General features: G+C 42.6%; 1 protein-coding gene across 2 annotated transcripts in view; it reads right to left on the reverse strand.

The window, feature by feature from the left end:
• Ly75 (lymphocyte antigen 75) overlaps nt 1–17612 on the reverse strand; it is a 141878-nt gene that overhangs the window by 100180 nt on the left and 24086 nt on the right. For both annotated transcript variants that reach the window (XM_052182546.1, XM_052182543.1), the window contains exons 5-13: nt 17324–17434; nt 15864–16004; nt 13926–14117; nt 12483–12640; nt 11087–11197; nt 10509–10597; nt 10213–10382; nt 6013–6212; nt 4373–4515 (exon numbers count right to left, since the gene is read on the reverse strand). In XM_052182546.1, coding sequence (XP_052038506.1) covers nt 4373–4515; nt 6013–6212; nt 10213–10382; nt 10509–10597; nt 11087–11197; nt 12483–12640; nt 13926–14117; nt 15864–16004; nt 17324–17434 — 1315 coding nt within the window. The remainder of the gene's footprint in view (nt 1–4372; nt 4516–6012; nt 6213–10212; nt 10383–10508; nt 10598–11086; nt 11198–12482; nt 12641–13925; nt 14118–15863; nt 16005–17323; nt 17435–17612) is intronic.

Here is a 17612-nt window from a genome sequence, read left to right on the forward strand (position 1 = left end):
CTTCCTTCCTTTCCTTTACACTATTGTGTCCGTCTTGCTTTTAAAGCATGTGCGTTTTCAAAACAAGGCCCAAGCAAACCATTGCCGTATAATGGAGCTCTTATTAAGCAGATAACACAGCCTGTTTAATATGGCCTTCACTAGCTTGCTGCACGAGTGTACGAATAAACTATGGTCCTACGGGCAATGGTATTACGTTGCTTGTTTGTTTTGCTCTACACGTTCATCCTCTTCAGCTTCAATATGCATTACATTTGTAGATGGAAAAACATTATAGTTGGTGTATTTTTTAGACTATTTTTTGAAAATGTGTATAGGAATGGAAGAAAATGGAGAGGATTTCCACAAAATGTTGTCTATAAGCTATATTTGAAACGGTTTTCATTTTCTTCATTACTTTATATTCTTTCTAAGTTTTACATATGAACTCATATCGGCTTTTAAGGAGGGTGTTCAATAGTGCTAAAGAGGAAACAAATCAATAAAAGTAGCCTCTTTGACACAACTTTGCCTCCCTGAATGATCCACTCTGCCCATAGATGTTCTGAATGGCTATTTCTACCATATAAGACTATGAGATTTTTCTATTAATTGATCCTCTTGAATATCGGCAGATAGATCTCAGCATTTGCCCATGGCTTCCTGTTCCAACTGGAGATAGTAACCCCTCACATAGAATTGAGAGTTTGTTCTGTAAATATTTTCTAAGAATGCTTCACCCAGATAGTGTGATGGTGTGATAGTGTGTTTGTGTCTGTTTGTGTGTGAGCATGTGTGTGTGTACACACACACATGTGTACACGAGCTCGTGTGTGTTTGAAGTTTGTGATCTTATTAGGTTGCCTTGTTCAAAATTCAAACTTCCAGTGAGATCGGCAGTGTATTTAAGCGGCCATATTCCGGAGGCAGCTACCACAAAGACCTCTCCGATCCTATGGGATACCAAAAGCTCAGGGTCATAAACAGGTTGATCAGTAAGATTTAGAAGTTTGATAATCAGTATGATCTCAGAAATGGGTTTTAGATAGCCAATGAGGCCAGCCTGAGCTACATGAGACTTTTGTCTCAAAAGAAAAATGAGGCGGGCCGGGGTATATAGCTCAATGGTGGAATGGTTGCCCAGTCGGTGTTCATGAAAGCCAGGGTTCAATCCTTAAACTCCCTATGCAGTGAAGGACAACACTGAGTTCCTGATCCTCTTGCTACCCCACTCATTATGTTAGAACCGACTGCAGGAGTATGCCGCCATGCCCACCCTTGTAATATATATATTATACATACATTATATGTATATTATAATACATATATAATATATAATATATAATATAATATATAATATATAATATATACATATATACATATATACATATATACATATATACATATATACATATATAATATATACATATACATACATACATACATACATACATACACACACACACACACAAACACACACATCATATATATAGGCTATGATAAAGCAAACCTGGGAAATAAACCCCAAATTTCTAATGAAATATTTTAGATCTTGCTTGCTAGATGTAAGACCCATTGATTATTTCTATGTATTTTGCCGACTAGTTTCCAATGTGAACAGCATATTTTTATAGATTTTATAATCTTCCCTTTCCTCCACTGAAGACAATATGTTTACACATAATAACATTTTCTATCTTAATTTATATTAAATTACAAAATAGCTCAACAACAGTGACAGTAATAATAGATACCCGTTTCTGTCTTTTACGAGAATGCATTTTAAAGTGCTCTATCATTAATTATGACAGATACTGACTTAAATGTTATATTTCTAATGCAATACAAATTGATGTATCAATTAAACATTTCAAATATGTGATATATTTATATAGTAAGCCAGAAATGGATAAGGTGTTTTTCTAGATGCAGGTTCAGTGTCTATTATAATCTGATCACACAATATTTAGCGTGTGGCTATTAATTCCTTTGCTGTTTGAGTTAACATAGGACAATCCTACAGACAGCACAGTCAAGCAAAATGTATCAAAATGCAGTAAGCCACGGGTATGGCAACTGAGTGGCACCCCTGGCTGTGAGCCCCTTACACTCTCAACACAGACCACCACTCCCCTTACTCTTAAAGAGAAGGACTCTACTGAAATGCACCGCTTTAAAACATACTGAGATTCCGTCCACCCAGGATGGCAACACCATAATCTTGGGGCTGGACAAGCACTAATGGCCAGATTTGTTTTATGCTTTTTCTAGCAAAACAGAATCGGATTTCATTACTGAACAAATTTGTAGCCTTGGTCTTAATCAAAACTGATAATGTACAAATTGGGCCTTTGCCAACTTATTTTATGCTAGATTAATCCTTTGTTATTTCATTTCTTATAATTCTCTACACAGACCTCACACAGCTTCCCTCCCCTCTTGCATCTGATCTATGGGCAGGCACTTTTCAACGCTACTGCATGTGAAATGTTTCTAAAATATGGTTTCTAGATAAAAATGCATAACTTATACTTTCATATTTCCAGAACTATTTTATGTTTCTACATTCCAGTTTTCATTTAGAAAGAGTGTTAATAACCTGTTATTTGTTAAAGTATTCCTCTTAAAATAAAAAAAATGTCTATGAGAGCGTATCTGTGCCATGGTGTGTGTGTGTGTGTACATGTGTGTGTGTGTGTGTGTATGTGTGTACATGTGTGTGTGTGTATGTGTGTGTGTGTGTGTGTGTCAGAGGACAACTTTCAAGGCTCAGGTCTCTCCTTTGACCCTCCTGAGGCAGGCTCTCTTCTCCTGGCACACTGCACATTCTGGTGCAGGAGGACCCAGCTATTTCTTCAGTCTCCACCTCCCATCTCACCACAGGAGAGCTGCAGATGTGAGCCACATCTGGCTTTTATAAATGGCTTCTAGGGTCAAACTCAGATCATCAGGCGTGCGTGGCAATTGCTTTTGCCCGCTGAGCCATCTCTACAGCCCCTAAAACCTTCCTTTATTATATCTTTCTCTTAGGATAGTTTTGTTCTGTTCTTATAATGGCATACATTAGCTATCAAGACTTGTTGTACTATATTCTTGCTTTGAATTCTTTTATAATAAGTTACTTATTTTTGTGTGTCCCTGATTTTTCTAAACTCACATCGGAGCTTGTGTATGTCTTTCACATGTTTTCTTTTCAAAGGATGCAATATACACTGTTTAGATCAGTCCTCAAAAATGAAGTTAACTGGGAACTAAACACGCAAGCGTCTTGTACCTTAATATGCTTTAGATATTGATCTTCACACATCTTTTATAGTTAATGATGTGCAAAAGAACAAGGCTGGTTAGATTTTTCTCATTTCTCTAGTAAACTTTTATTTTGGGGGGGGAGGGCTTTTGTTAGATTCACAATCATATAGAAAATATCCACTAGAATATGTTCATGTGTTTATTTTAAAAAAGTCATTTTTCCTAGTACACCTTGATTAAACGAACACCTTTCAGTGTTCAGAAAAGTGAAGAAAAAGTAATTTTGTGGTGTTGAAGCCCCTAATCGCCATGACTGTCTGGAAAGCGTCCACTGACCTATATTTCTCTATGGTATCCTGCGAGACATCTGGGAATTCAGGTCAGAAAGGCCTTCCACACTGACGGTACAACCACAATGACTGTTGCCCCTTCAATCGTTTCCTTTCTTACTGTCCTTACCCCATGTGACTTCCACAGGGGCCATTGCGGTAGTCTTCTAACTAGTTGCCCCAACACAGACCCACTCCGTGTTATCTTTGCATTCCTGGGGCTAGAACCTCGAGCCTCACAGACGGCAGGGGAGCCTGGCAGCACTGATCCACACCCTGGTCCTGTCTGTGCAACTATACATGTGTGTGCTTACAGGAGCACAGGTGGTTTATAACAACTAGACTTTTCGCAACTGAAATTATTTGGAGCCTCACTTTGTTTGATTCTCCTCCCTTAGGATCAAACGTCTTCCCTGATTAGCAAGCTCCTCTGTTTCTGTTTTGTGTTCTCCGGCTCCTTTTTCCTCTCTTACCTTTCAAAACACCGTGCACCTTCTAAGAATCTGCCTCCTTGACGGCATTTGCCCTGATTACACCAGAAACGCTCCCACCCCTTCTGGCTGCTTCCCAGGCTCTCCTTGTCTTTGCCCTATGCTTCTGCCATACTTTTCTTAACTCCGTTGTTGGTATGTGCTACACAGAGGGCCAGGACTATGCCCCAGTTGACTTTGAATCTCTACGGTATCGGGCAGTAAGGTACTTGACGCTGCTTGACTGTGAAACATGGGATGGCTCTTTAGATGCTAAGTGACAACACCTTGAATACCAAGATGACACCGGGCTTAGGGCAAAAACACTTATTCTAGAAATATTACCTGAACTGGTCCTTTAACAAATTAACAAAGTCCTTAATTTCACTCTTATGACTGAAGCTGGGTAGGTGCGCTCCAAGGGCTTGGCAGAATCTTTCGGCTTCTTCCCAGTTCCTCTTTCTCACGATTCTTTCCCTATGGAACACCTTAACAAAAAACAGAATATTGCTCTTCTGGGATAATCATAAAATATTCATAGATTTATCAATTGCAGTCAAATGTGTGGGTCTCCAACGAAACCAGAGGCCCACACAGTGATTACCAGGTGAGTGGCCTTCTCTAGCCGGGCCTGAGAACTTCCCCAACAAGCATCTGCATACCTAGGACCTCGAAGAGAAAGTGTACCAAGGGTCAAGGCTGAAAGAGTACCCAGGAACATTCTGGAAGTAGTCTCCTGCAAAGAACTGTGCCAACTGTGTAATTCTGAGTATCAAACATGAAGCCTGCAGAAGAACAGGACTCGCCTTCTGATCAGGAACTATCAAAGAGCTATCTCTATGGGTGTGTGAACACCGGCAGATGGTGCCAAATCCAAACCGGGCACTTTTGACTGTTTCTTTGGTTTGTGACGATTAACTCTCCAACAAAAGAGCCTGGCTATTTAAAAGAAAAGAATGGAGTGGGGGAGGTGGGCAGGCAGAAAAGACAAAACACCATTGTCTTGATTACTGGTCCTGACTCTTCAGTTCCCTGTCATGTATTCACATACACTCTAGCCATGACTCCTGGTGGGAGGAAAATGCTTCTCCCCGCCTTCACACGGGGACTGGCCATGTAATATGCTGAAGCTAATGACAGGCAATGGCGTGTGCAGAGGCCTGACCGGCACAGGCTTGGCTGGGCTCCGCTTCTTGGGTTCTAGTAATTTACTATAAGAACAATCCGACAGCTGCCACCCTTTAGCCTGAGCCCTAGAGTGAAGGGTAACAGACACCAGATCACAGCCCAGCCAGATGACCAAAATCTGGAAGAAGACACAGCCTGTTGTCAAACCCTAAGTGAACCAGAGAGCTATACATATGATCGCCTTAAGGTTTGAGAGTGGTATCGAAAGGTTTGTTTATGGAACTACGTGAATGATACAGACCTCAAATTGATTCTTTTTTGTTTTTTGTTTTTTGTTTTTTCGAGACAGGTCTCTGTGTAGTCCAGGCTGTCCTGGGAACTCACTCTATAGACCAGGCTGGCCTCGAACTCAGAAATCCGCCTGCCTCTGCCTCCCAGAGTGCTGGGATTACAGGCGTGTGCCACCACCGCCCGGCTGCAAATTGATTCTTTTTTAACACAACAGGAACTAGTCTTCATTATACAAGAAGGAATTTTAATCCAATAAGAAGAGGAGCTGAGGAGAATCCTACATACGATGTGAGTATGCTACAGGTCACCCAGCTTCTCAAAGGGAAAAAACCATGGGAGAAAGGCCACTCTGGCTTTGGTCTTGCTTTTGAGAGCAAGGCATGGGTGGAGTTGAGTGGTCTGATACCAGAGACCCATGATGCTTTGCTAAAGATGGCGGGCGTGCTCCTGAACATTGGTGTGAGGCACTGTGTGCTTACAAGGAGAGACATAATTGGTGCAATGACATGATTAAGGATAGCAGAGGAATGACCTCATGGAAAGACAGAATGAGAGGGCTACTTTACCTTATAACAAGAAAGGCTGGAGGGGAGTGTGTGCCAGCCTTCAGGACACGGGTCATCGGGCTTGGGGGCTGCCTCCTCCGGCTCCTGGGGTCCCCTCATTTTCTTGCATATTGAGAGTGCTCGGAAACTTCTGCAGTTCTTCACTTCCCATTTGCCAAGAGTCTTTCCAGTAGACATAGCCACGCACCCGCCTGGAGACGCTGGGGTTGGATCAGAAAGGTTAATTGAAAGTTAAAACCTTAAGAGGAGATCAGGCTCCATCAGGGCGGTACAAGGCCATAGACAAAAGTGAAAACTTTCAAAGTTTAAACACCTACTCTGTTTGAGCCAGGATGGAAGAGTGAGAGAGGAGAGACAGTGGAAGAGAGAGAGAGAGAGATAGAGAGAGAGAGAGAGAGAGAGAGAGAGGGAGGAAGAAATGGGGTGCTGAGAATATCAGAGAGGACGGTGAGAGCATCACACAAAAGTGTTTGCCATGGGGCATCAGTCTACAGGGCCTGTTAGTGACCCCTACCAGATGGGTCCTACTGTCGGAACAGAAATACCGTGAGGACGAATGTGGGGCAGAGGACCTGGCCACCAGACAGAAAACCTGGTCAGGTCGAGTGGAGTCAGAAACCCTGGCAATTCTCATAATCAAGAACAGTAGGGGGTTGAATCGACTCCAGACCAGGTTCCTGTCCTGGAACAGGTGACCACGACACCCCATGGAGAGGCCTGTGACAATCAGCTGTGTAGGGACAACACCTGAAGTCTTTTCATATGCAGATGAGGCATCCCTAACATCTCAGACCAAGCCAATAGAAGGCATCTGCCTCTAGATCCCAACTCATCCCCAAATGTTTATAAGGTCCTATCTACAAGGAATAAAGTACAGGAGTTATTTCACCAAAGATCATCTGACAGACCTGTCTTATCAACCTGTAACACTCCAGGGAAGAGTATTCTCTCCCGAAGGTCATTGGACCTCGACCTGGCCCCCAACAGCAAACTTCCTGCTTGGTGGCCCCAACACTGGCCCCTAGCCGCCCACCGCTTACAGCCCACCTGGCTCCAGTTTCCACTCAGAGAGCTAAAGCTCGTTGGCAGCTCAGATCCCAGCATATAGCGCCCAGCATGCAGACTGGCAGATTAAGTGACTTCTTCAAGGTTACACTTCACAAGAGTTGACCCTCGATTTGAACTCAGGCAGTCTGTTTCCAGGGCAGTGTGGGAAGTCACCATGCTTGAGGACAGCGGCTCAGGATAGCGGCTCATTGCAGCTTAACAACTTGGGGATTTTTAAAGCTATTGAGTAAACTTCAAAATTAAACCGTCCCAGAGTCAGAGCTACGGGAAGGGCTGGGGCACTGCATGCAGAAGGAGCTTGTGGAAATACACATTTGTTCACAACTCGGCTTACGGCCATCTAAGTTTTATTTGTGACACTCATGACTCGTCCACCTATATGACAGCGAGGGGTACAAGGAATGGAGGACACACGCCACGCCCCCGCATGCGTGTGCTGCTGTTTATTTCCTGTTCTGCTTGCTTTACACAGCTTGCTCACGACTGATCTGGCTGGCTAACGCTAGGGGCATAAAGATCACAACAGCATGTGCTCTGACTACAAAACCGAGGGCAACTAGGAGCAAGGTTTCATAACCTCTCCAACTTGCCCACAAAGAATGAGATATTTAATGCACGTGTGCATTAAATTTAGGAGGGGCATAGGGGACTAGACCCATGGCCTCATGCATGCAAGATAAGCCCTCTAACACTGCACTATATCCACAGTTCTACCTCCCCCTCACCCCCAAGACAGGGTCTCACTGCGTAGCCCTGGCTAGCCTAAAACTTGCTTTGAAGACTAGTTTGCCCGAGAATTCAGGATCGCCTGCTTCTGCTTCCCAAGTGCTGGGAACTAAAGATGAGCACCGTCAAGACCAGCCAGCTTTTATGTTGTTGCTGGGATTTTGTTGTTGTTGCTGTTTTGTTTTTTTTAAGACAGGTGTTTCTTTGTGTAGCCCTGGTTCTGTCGGCTGGCCTCACTCATAGAGATCCTCCTGCCTCTGCCTTCTAAGTGCAGGGATTATATTTTAAGAACTCTGTGTCTTATCTATTAGAATATTTCTAATTTAAGTGATACTTAACCAGGATTAGCAGCTATATTCTACCTTCTCTATGTAAAAGATAATTCTGTAATTACTAATGTTACTCATACTGATAGTCATGATTATGAGACACCACGCTTGTGATGACTGTTTTCAAATATCGTGTTCTATTGTAAGATCACACAGTCCAGTTCCCATGCTATAGAGAAATATCTTAATGACCACATTATAGCAACACAAGACAGTATCAGACATCTGAAAAGAGGAAAGCAGAATGGCTTGGACTCCCTATCTTATTTGAATAAGTCAATCTAGCCTGGAAGTCAGGAGATAAGGATTCTATTGATCAATAACCAGGTATATTTTGTTAAACAAATCACCGAAGCCTGTATTTTCCCCGGCTCTATAGTCAGGTGTAGCTTCTACATTAGTTCTTCTGGTTTCCATGGTAAATTACGATCAATGCTTGGGGCTGTTTGAAGAAAGATGAACTAACTTTAGAAATAAATGCTGCCGGGCAGTGGTGGCACACACCTTTAATCCCAGCACTTGGGAGGCAGAGGCAGGCAGATTTCTTAGTTCGAGGCCAGCCTGGTCTACAGAGTGAGTTCCAGGACAGCCAGGACTACACAGAGAAACCCTGACTCGAAAAACAAAAACAAACAAACAAAAAAAAACAAAAAACAAAAATAAATAAATAAATAAATAAATGCTAACTTACACTACTTCCTAATTTATTCTCACAGAGATTAATACAAATACATGTTTAGTTCTGCAGGATGAAGTCAGGAGACAGAGATATAAAAATGTAAAATACTTCATAGGAAATGTTTAAATTTTATTTGAGATTTACATTAAAAGAGGAGGAAACCGCACCCCCCCAAAAAAACACCCAACCCAACAAAAACAAACCGAATCCTCACATTCATGGTGCTGGCGTTGGCTCTGGGTAGTTGGGCATTGGCTTGGGAAATGGATTATCATATGGACTTAATGGGGACGACCAAAGCATTGCCTCTGTTGTGGTTTCACAGACTCCAGTTCTGAACATCACTGATGCCCCTATACCCAAGCACAGGGGAACGGCATGCTTGGGAGGGATGTGGTATTTCACCACTTTGTGGTCTACCGCGTTGTGTCTTAAAAATTAGGCAGTATCTTTATAATACGAATGAGAGCTTTCTCATAGCGCAGTTGGTACTCCTTTGGTGGCATTCTTCCATGCCACCTCCTTTAAGAATCTCAAAGCTAAAATAGCAGGGATGGCACCCCTTCTTCTCTTGGGCCTTGTCAGGAAGTGGGTGTCCATAGGGCTTCAAGCAGAGCTCACTAAAGCCACTCTTGTTTTAACCATGGATTTCACATGTGATTTTTGTTTGTTTGTGTTTGTGGGTTTTCTGTTTTGTTGTTGTTTTATTTATTTGTTTTTGGGTTTTTGTTTGCTTGTTTGTCTTGGTGTGGAACATCTGGTTAGCAAGGGCTTCTGTGCTTTACTGAGACTGTGCCCTTTTGTTTTCCTCTATAGGCTACGCAGCTCTGGCTATGTAGACCAGGTTGGTCTCGAACTCACAGAGTTCTACCTGCTTCTTCATTCTGAGAACTGGGATTAAAGGTGTATGCCACCATGCCCAGCTGAGCCTGTGCCTTTTTAATCTCTCTCTTTTCTATCCTTCTCTAGTCACCCGCCCCACTTCATCACTGCAACCAGTTGGCATGAGCATATTAATCTTCAATGAATTAGCATTTACAATAGTTATTCAATCCGAAGCAAGAGAATAGCTTCTGCTTCCCCAAGCCTCCCACTCTACCTTTCACCTCAGTGTGAACAACCTTTTGGAAAAAATCATAAAATCAGAACCACAGGTAGACTTGGCACAGCGTTATGGTAAGTTATGGTCCCATGTGAATCCCTCTCACTGCAGCTGCCTGTCTCTGCCCCTAGTGCTACTGGGCCTTCTAACTGCCTATGTCTGCTGGGGAAACCCTGAACGGGCAGACAGACGCAAACTTTCCAGACTAGGTAACTGCAGATCTGGTGCTCCATGAAAGTGTGGGCTCAGCACCACCCCAATGTCCTCCTTGTCAGCTCTGTCCATAAAGTACTCACCCGGCTCAAGAAAATTCCAGTTGGAAAAGGTCACAGCCTGCTTTACGCCCCCAGCAACGGCCCAACTGTACTCTCCTCGGGAGTTGGCGTCCCTCAGGCCAGTCCAGAAGTACTTCCGAAGGGACTTATCATAGTTCTTCATCAGATCATTCAAGAATTCCTGCTCAAACCTACAAAGGACGAACCAGTTCTCAGGTTTTAAAATAAAAAGCCCTTCACCCCGGCTTTTGTCTTAGGAGACTGTTTAGGCACAGTCAGTTAAATGTTTTCTACTACGTGTGTGCTGACAGTCACACCTGCTAGTGATGGTCAGATTGCAGTTCGTTCCGAAAGGAACCTCTTTCTCATAAATCTTGTAACAGGTTTCTCCATGTCTCTTCCAGCCCTAAATCAGAAGAGGAACACCATCACACGGTTGGAGACTTAATGAGAGCCCCCTTCCCGAGACTCTGACAGAAATCGTCTAACCTGAGGAAGTAGAGGACATGACTGTCCTCATTTGGTAAGGATGGGTCTTGGTTTTATAGGTCGCTTCTACATGACTGAGGTGTGGCATAGTGTTCTTTGCTCTTTTCCCTCACTCCCCCTATGGCAGCTGTTGGTTGGATTAGTTTTCAGTAAGAATACTGTCTCGGAGGAAATCTAAAGATTGACGTTGAGGACAGTAGTCAGATTTACGTATTTATAGGTAAGCTTTTTCTTTCCGTAAGAACACCAGCGTGTTATGATTCTCCTCCTTCGCAATTTTGCTTAAATGTATGAACAGAAACCAATGCTTTCGCTTTGCAAGTTCGAATTGTTTAAGCTTCAGATATCATTTTTAACCACAGAGGGATAATTGCGCTTCGGGAACTCACAGATGCGTTTCACCTACCTCATCTGGCGGACACAGCTTATCAGACCGTGCACCCTTAGTTATCTCTCCCCTTTTCTTGCATACGTGTCTGAGTTTCTTTTCACAGGACTGGACTTTCCACTGACCTAACTTTTAAAGATGAAAAAAAAATTAAATCCTTACCAAACAAATTATTTGCCAAACATTTAGAATGAAGTCGTGGTAACTGTGGGGAGCAGGGAAAGGTAGTGGCCGAGCCTGCTATCTCCACGACACACTGTGCACAAAGATCCTTTTCTGATAAGCTTAACAATAAAACAGCCAAAGGACATATAGACAAGAGGGAAGAACTCCTCCCGAAGCTGCCCTAGATTCTAGTGATTCTAGTCGCTTCCCTGTGACCTGTCTGAAGTTTGTTCAGAGATTAAAATCTCTGGGACACCAACTGTTCAAGGGTCAAAGGTTTCTTATAACTCTACTCCAGTCTAGACATCAAAACTGTCTCTCTCTTTCAAATGTGCTACATAAACTTGATTTTGCTTAATTGCTTAAGTCGCATTGCTTCTCGAAACTAAGTGTTAGTGGCCTGACTGCAGGCAGGGTCACTTTTGAGTCCGGGCAGGCTGGGTAAGCTAGGCCTTCCCATCTCTCTTTACTTTCACTTTGGATGATGTGCCGAGCCATCTTGGCTTTTAAAGTAGGGCACCGAGTGTGACACTTCTAAAACACGTCTTTGCGAGCGGACACTTCTAAATCCGCACACAGTTTGACGCTTCCATTTAAAGTCTCTCTAGATGTCTGGGTGACAGTCACCCTGATTACCAGGAAAGACAGCTGCCTGTAGGAAAGAGATGCAAACAAAACTAAAAGAGGTGTGTTTAAGGCCTTCTGTGCAATGATCTAGCCTATTTTAGGCTCCTAACCAGAGCATGCTCAGTGAGTGGTTTTAGCAAGCTACATCCCAGAGAAAGATACTTTTCTGAACAAAGCTAACCCAACTTTTTATATAAATATTAAAAACCACTTAAAAATTTTTATTAAAAATTGAACTATTAAAAAGCGTTTCCCAGTTAGCCTCAAATCATGACTAATTCAAAACTTAATCAGCATAAAAAGATGGACTCTTTCAGGCTGAGCCATGGTCACTTGCCAACCGTCAGCCATAATGAGCTAGCGGATGGAGCCTCGGAGCCTTGAAGAAAGCAGGTCATTTGACACAAGAGGTCTAAAGAGTCTGTGTGCCTTTTCCAGACTGCAGTGGGAGTCTGGACATCAAGCAGACTGCGTATTCAATGATCAGCTACCAGGATGACTGTCTACAGGATTTTACCTTTTTCTTCTCAGCCTGCACACAAATCCCACTCCTAGCACAATGTTAATATTATTGTTGGCGCTAACAAAAAAGACTATAAATAACCTACAGGAGGCGTCCTACCTTTCCCAAATAGGAAACACAGTTGGGAGTCTTATTGTAGGGGACACTGGGTTCGTTCTCATTCCAGTACGTTAGCGTAACTTCCGTTCCGTCCGACCACTGGAACAAGGCGGGGCTGTTTGTGTTCTTAAGGCCTGTCCAGATTTCTTCTTTGACATCTAAAAGAAAAGTGTTTTTTTTTTTTTGTTTGGTTTTGCTCTGTTGTATGTTATAATATGTATGTCACTGACTTTTTGATAGTGTTGATAGGTAGTTTCGGGGCTTGCGGTATTCTTTAGTCGATTACTAAGGATGTTGATGAGCAGCCAGGGCGGGTCTCCAGGCCTGTAATGTCTCTCATACTGCACACAATACAAACAGGGAGAAGAGCTGCCCTAGGACCTGTCCGCTCCGTGTTCCCTCACATCTGCTGTACATAAACTCTGCTTTATGGGTATTAGTGAAACTCTATAAATACAACCATAGATACTGTAATCAGAAATGTTCCTTGTCCGCTGTTGTCTGAAATGACAGCTGTCTTCACACAGACAGCAAGGGGCACCATGCTAACACAGAGCAGGAACCTCCACTGCCTGCTTCCAGGAAGGGGGTGGAGTCTAGGATGTCTTTGTTTCTCAGTCTAGTTCCTGATAATCACAAAAGTGAAAGCATCATCAAGGAAGTTTTTAGAAGAGGAATTGGCATAATTATGGGCAGAGAGAAAGAGTGTGTGTGTCTGATTAAATAAAGGCCTCTGGGCAGAGGCAGCTATTTAAACTGTAATGCAAAGAAATGAAGATGAAACAGAAGTGATACTTCAGTTCCTCAGTTTTCCTAACTACTGCTCAGGAGCTCAAAAGCCACACGATAGCTACAGCACTGGACAAGGCGGGGCCTGGGACAAGTCCAATCCCACGGAAAAGCCCCTGGATGTGCTCCTGTTACTGGGAAGGCCGGAGACCTCTCACTTCCACTGAAAATAGGGACACTTGAAATGCTTTAAACGTCTAAAGCAAGATGCTTAACCACTAGAAACAATGAATTCATGAAATTCTTAGACAAATGGATGGAGCTGGAGAACATCATACTAAGTGAGGTAACCCAGTCTCAAAAGATCAATCATGGTATGCACTCACTGATAAGTGGATATTAGCCTAGAAACTTTGAATACCCAAGACATAATCCACATATTAAATGATGTCCAAAAAGAATGGAGGAGTGGCCCCTGGTTCTGGAAAGACTCAATGCAAGAGTATAGGGGAATTCCAGAATAGGGAAACGGGAAGGAGTGGAAGGGGTAGATGGAGGAACAGGGGGAGGGAAGAGGGCTTATGGGACTTGCAGGGAGTGGGGACCCAGAAAAGGGGAAATCATTTGAAATGTAAATAAAAAAAAATCAATAAATAAAAAAAATTAAAGAAAAAGAAAATAAAAAAAAAGATGCTTAAAAAACAAAAAACTCACCCCCACTATGGAGTTTCGAGATGACCACCTCCACGTCTGCTAAGGAGTGAATGCTGATGAGGTCCGCACCAAAGGTTTTGCATTTCAAACGTGAAGCGTCCCAGGAAGCACTTTCATTCGCCAGCAGATAGCAAAACCCATTATTTGGCAGCCAGCCCACATCACAGTGGGTGTCTGAGAACGTCCAAACATCTGGGGTGGAGTGGGGCGGGGGGAGAGAAAGCAGCAATTTATATTCCAGTAAAGACAGATCCATTTCGAATCAACAGCCTTGCAAATGTCTCTTCCTTGAATCACAAGCTTCTGGAAAACTGGGAGACATGATGTCAGCTATGAGAGTGGCATGAATTTTATGAGTTTTATATATCAGGCATTATAAGAACTCCTGAGGAGATTCAGGTATGACATGTCCTTATTCTGAGACACATATGGTATGTGGCTGGACAAGACTATTTAAGGGGCACAGACATGGTCAGGGAAGGGAACATCTTTAGTCGTCATAAGTGGAGTAGGCCAGATACTGACAACCTTTTCCAAGTCTGAGATTTGGAGGTCACGCCCACCCACGTCTCTGAGATTAGGAAGACACAAGCCTTCTTTGCTCGTGTGACCAGTTTAGTAAGTGGATGCATATAAACACTTACTGTTGGATAAAGGACAGGTAGAGATTTAAGGAGCGGGATGTGGCATTTGTTTAGTACACCCTCGAGGGGAAGGATAAAATGGCTTCTTTAGACACCTTCAACAGCTCTGAGAGACCAGAGAGTCTCAGACCACGATGAAGAGCATGAGGGAAGCCGAACCTTTCAGAGACAAAAGGGCTCTGACTCTTGCTAGCAGTTTTGTTATTCTAGTTATCCAGATCTTCTTGGAACATTTATTTTTCACAAGCAAACACAGTCATTTTAAAAATGTGGGTTTTTTTTTTGCAAGATAATAACTCAATTAACTTAAGCTCTAAATGACATTCATTATTACAAAGGGATATTTCAATTATGGAAAGGAACAGAGAGAAAAACCACATGTAAATGAACTCAAACAATCACCCACACATTCTAGCCTTTACCTCCACAAAAGCATATTTTCACAAAGTTCCAATGATAGGTAGGCACATCGTTTTGTTCTGCTCTTTGAATTTTCCTGCTGGCACAGGTATAATAGGCACATATTATGGAAACACCACAATTTATTTAATAATGGTGACTTCAAGATATTTATTTATTTATTCAATCATCAAGTCTTTGTACATTCTCCCTTGTGTAGGATCTCTATTATACTTTCTGTTGTATGATTTATATTTGGTAACTTGGAAGAGAGATGTCCATTTCTTCCTATTATCATAAGACATTTCCCTACATTACTTTATGTAACTATTTTTTTTAAATTGTTCTATATTCCTTTTTGGATAAGAATTCAGTGCTGAGGAGATGGCTCAATGGGTAAGAGCCCATGCTCTGCAAGCCCAGGAACCTGAGAATCTGAGTTCCAATCCCCAGCATCTTTGTAAAAATCTGGGCATGGATATGTAGATATGTATGAATCCTAGCATTCAAGATCAAGAAATGTAGAACCTGTGTGTGTGTGTGTGTGTGTGTGTCCAAAGGACAACCTAAGGTGTCATCCTAGGTAAAGTAGCAACCTCTTTTGAGGAAGTAAGATAAGTCTTTCATTAGCCCAAAGCTTATCAATTAAGGTAGACTATCTGGATAGCCAACCCCAGGGATTCTCCTGCTCTCTGCCCACCCCACCTCCAGCACTGGGATTACCAAAATTCACAACCATGGCATTTTAGCATGGGTTCAGGAGATAAAAAACTGACAGACAAACAACCACTGGCAGTATCCAGTGAAGGAAAGGAAAGCAGGTGTCTGGCATGCATTTGCTTGAGTTCACCAAACTCTGGCCTTATTTGTACACATGAGGAAGAGAGGGGCGCACCTGGGAGCTCCGCTGTGTTGTTCAGTGGCTTCTTGCAGATGTAAGGCTGCTGAGATTCGCAGGAAACGCTTTGCCACAGCCCAGACTCTGTGTCCATTCTTGCACAGCTTGACCCACCGATCAAAGATGTAACAGGCGTGCCTTAAAAAGACAGATTTTCAGCCGGGCGGTGGTGGCGCACGCTTGTAATCCCAGCACTCTGGGAGGCAGAGGCAGGTGGATTTCTGAGTTCGAGGCCAGCCTGGTCTACAGAGTGAGTTCCAGGACAGCTAGGGCTACACAGAGAAACCCTGTCTCGAAAAACCAAATCCAAAAAAAACCAAAAAACCAACCAAACAAAAAAATAAACCAACCAACCAACCAACCAACCAAACAAAAAACCCAAAAAACAAAAAAACAAAAAAAAGACAGATTTTCAAGGAGGTGGAGGAGGTTAGGTGTCAGAGTGGACTTAAAGCTATCCAAGTTCATAATTTTCTGTCTCTATGGAGGCTCATGGTATGGCTAAAACTTTCAACTAAACTGAAAAGTTACAGGCCGCAGCGAGCAATGACACAGTTGTTTGTCCCTCTTCTGAAACACTGGATGGAGGGGACCATTCGGATCCAGGAGAGCGAACTCACAACAGAGAAACCAGCCCGTCTCTGCTCTGAAGCTACTTACACCGCACACACCTGGGCCAGAGCCTCAGTGCATATTAAATTTATCCTAAGGCAAATATTTACAACCAGACAGAAATATTAATGTGTGGTTCTGCCTTGAAGACCTTAAATATCAATTTAAGGACTGGGACTGTAGCTCAGTGGTAGAGCGCTTGCCTAAGCATAGTCTATTTTTTGACTCAAAAATATAGAGTATCACTTTATTTACTAATAAAAATACTTAGTTAACGACATCATCATGGTTGCGTTATAATACTCAATCCATTTCTCTTCTATGTAGGTAGAACACTGTTATTCGCGTCACTATTCAGGTTTTGCCTTTTTAGGTTTCAAAATGTTCCTCATCTTTTCTTTGCAGAAAGCTTCTGGCTAAACCGGATATTATTTTTGTTGCTGTACTTATATGTGTCATAAACTACATATGTTGTGTTCCTAGTGTTTTGGTGCTATCGTGCGGAAGTAAGGGATTTTTCTCCATTGACGGCAAGCTAAAGGCTGAGTACAACACTGAGTCAAGACCCTCTGGGATGTAGAACGATTTCTGGCCATGCTGCAGGGTTCATTCGGTTTTTACTTAAAAAATACAGGGATGCTCTAAAGCCCAGGAGCAAATGCCCCAGTGCCCCAAGGCATGGCTAACTTAGCCAAAACAACACCACAGTTAAGAATGTCTGAAAAAAGTTCTGAGGAAGTGTGAGATCTAACTGTATGTGAAACTTTCATAAGCTCTAGATGAGTAAAACCTTCCTAGCGTTTGAAGCTTTGATTCTGTATACATTACTGGGGAAGAGCATTTACCTGGATCCCAGTTAAGAAATTTGAGTGGCTTGAAGTCCGACCATTCCCAACCTCTAGCAGAATAGAGCTGATTCAGTCCAAGCCAAACAATTCTAGCAATGTCTTCTTTTCCTGTAGGAATTACATAATTGGTAATATAAATCTTTTATAAAATATATTTCAGTTATGGTTTTTCCTCCTCTAACTTCTCCCAGATCCTCCTCACTTCCATACCCACCCAAGTTCACCAAAACAAGCATATAAAATAATAATGATGATAATAAAATCAAGATGAAGAAACCAGAATAAG

The sequence above is a fragment of the Apodemus sylvaticus genome, chromosome 5 (assembly GCF_947179515.1).
Source record: "Apodemus sylvaticus chromosome 5, mApoSyl1.1, whole genome shotgun sequence".
In the NCBI taxonomy this organism is placed as follows: domain Eukaryota; kingdom Metazoa; phylum Chordata; class Mammalia; order Rodentia; family Muridae; genus Apodemus; species Apodemus sylvaticus.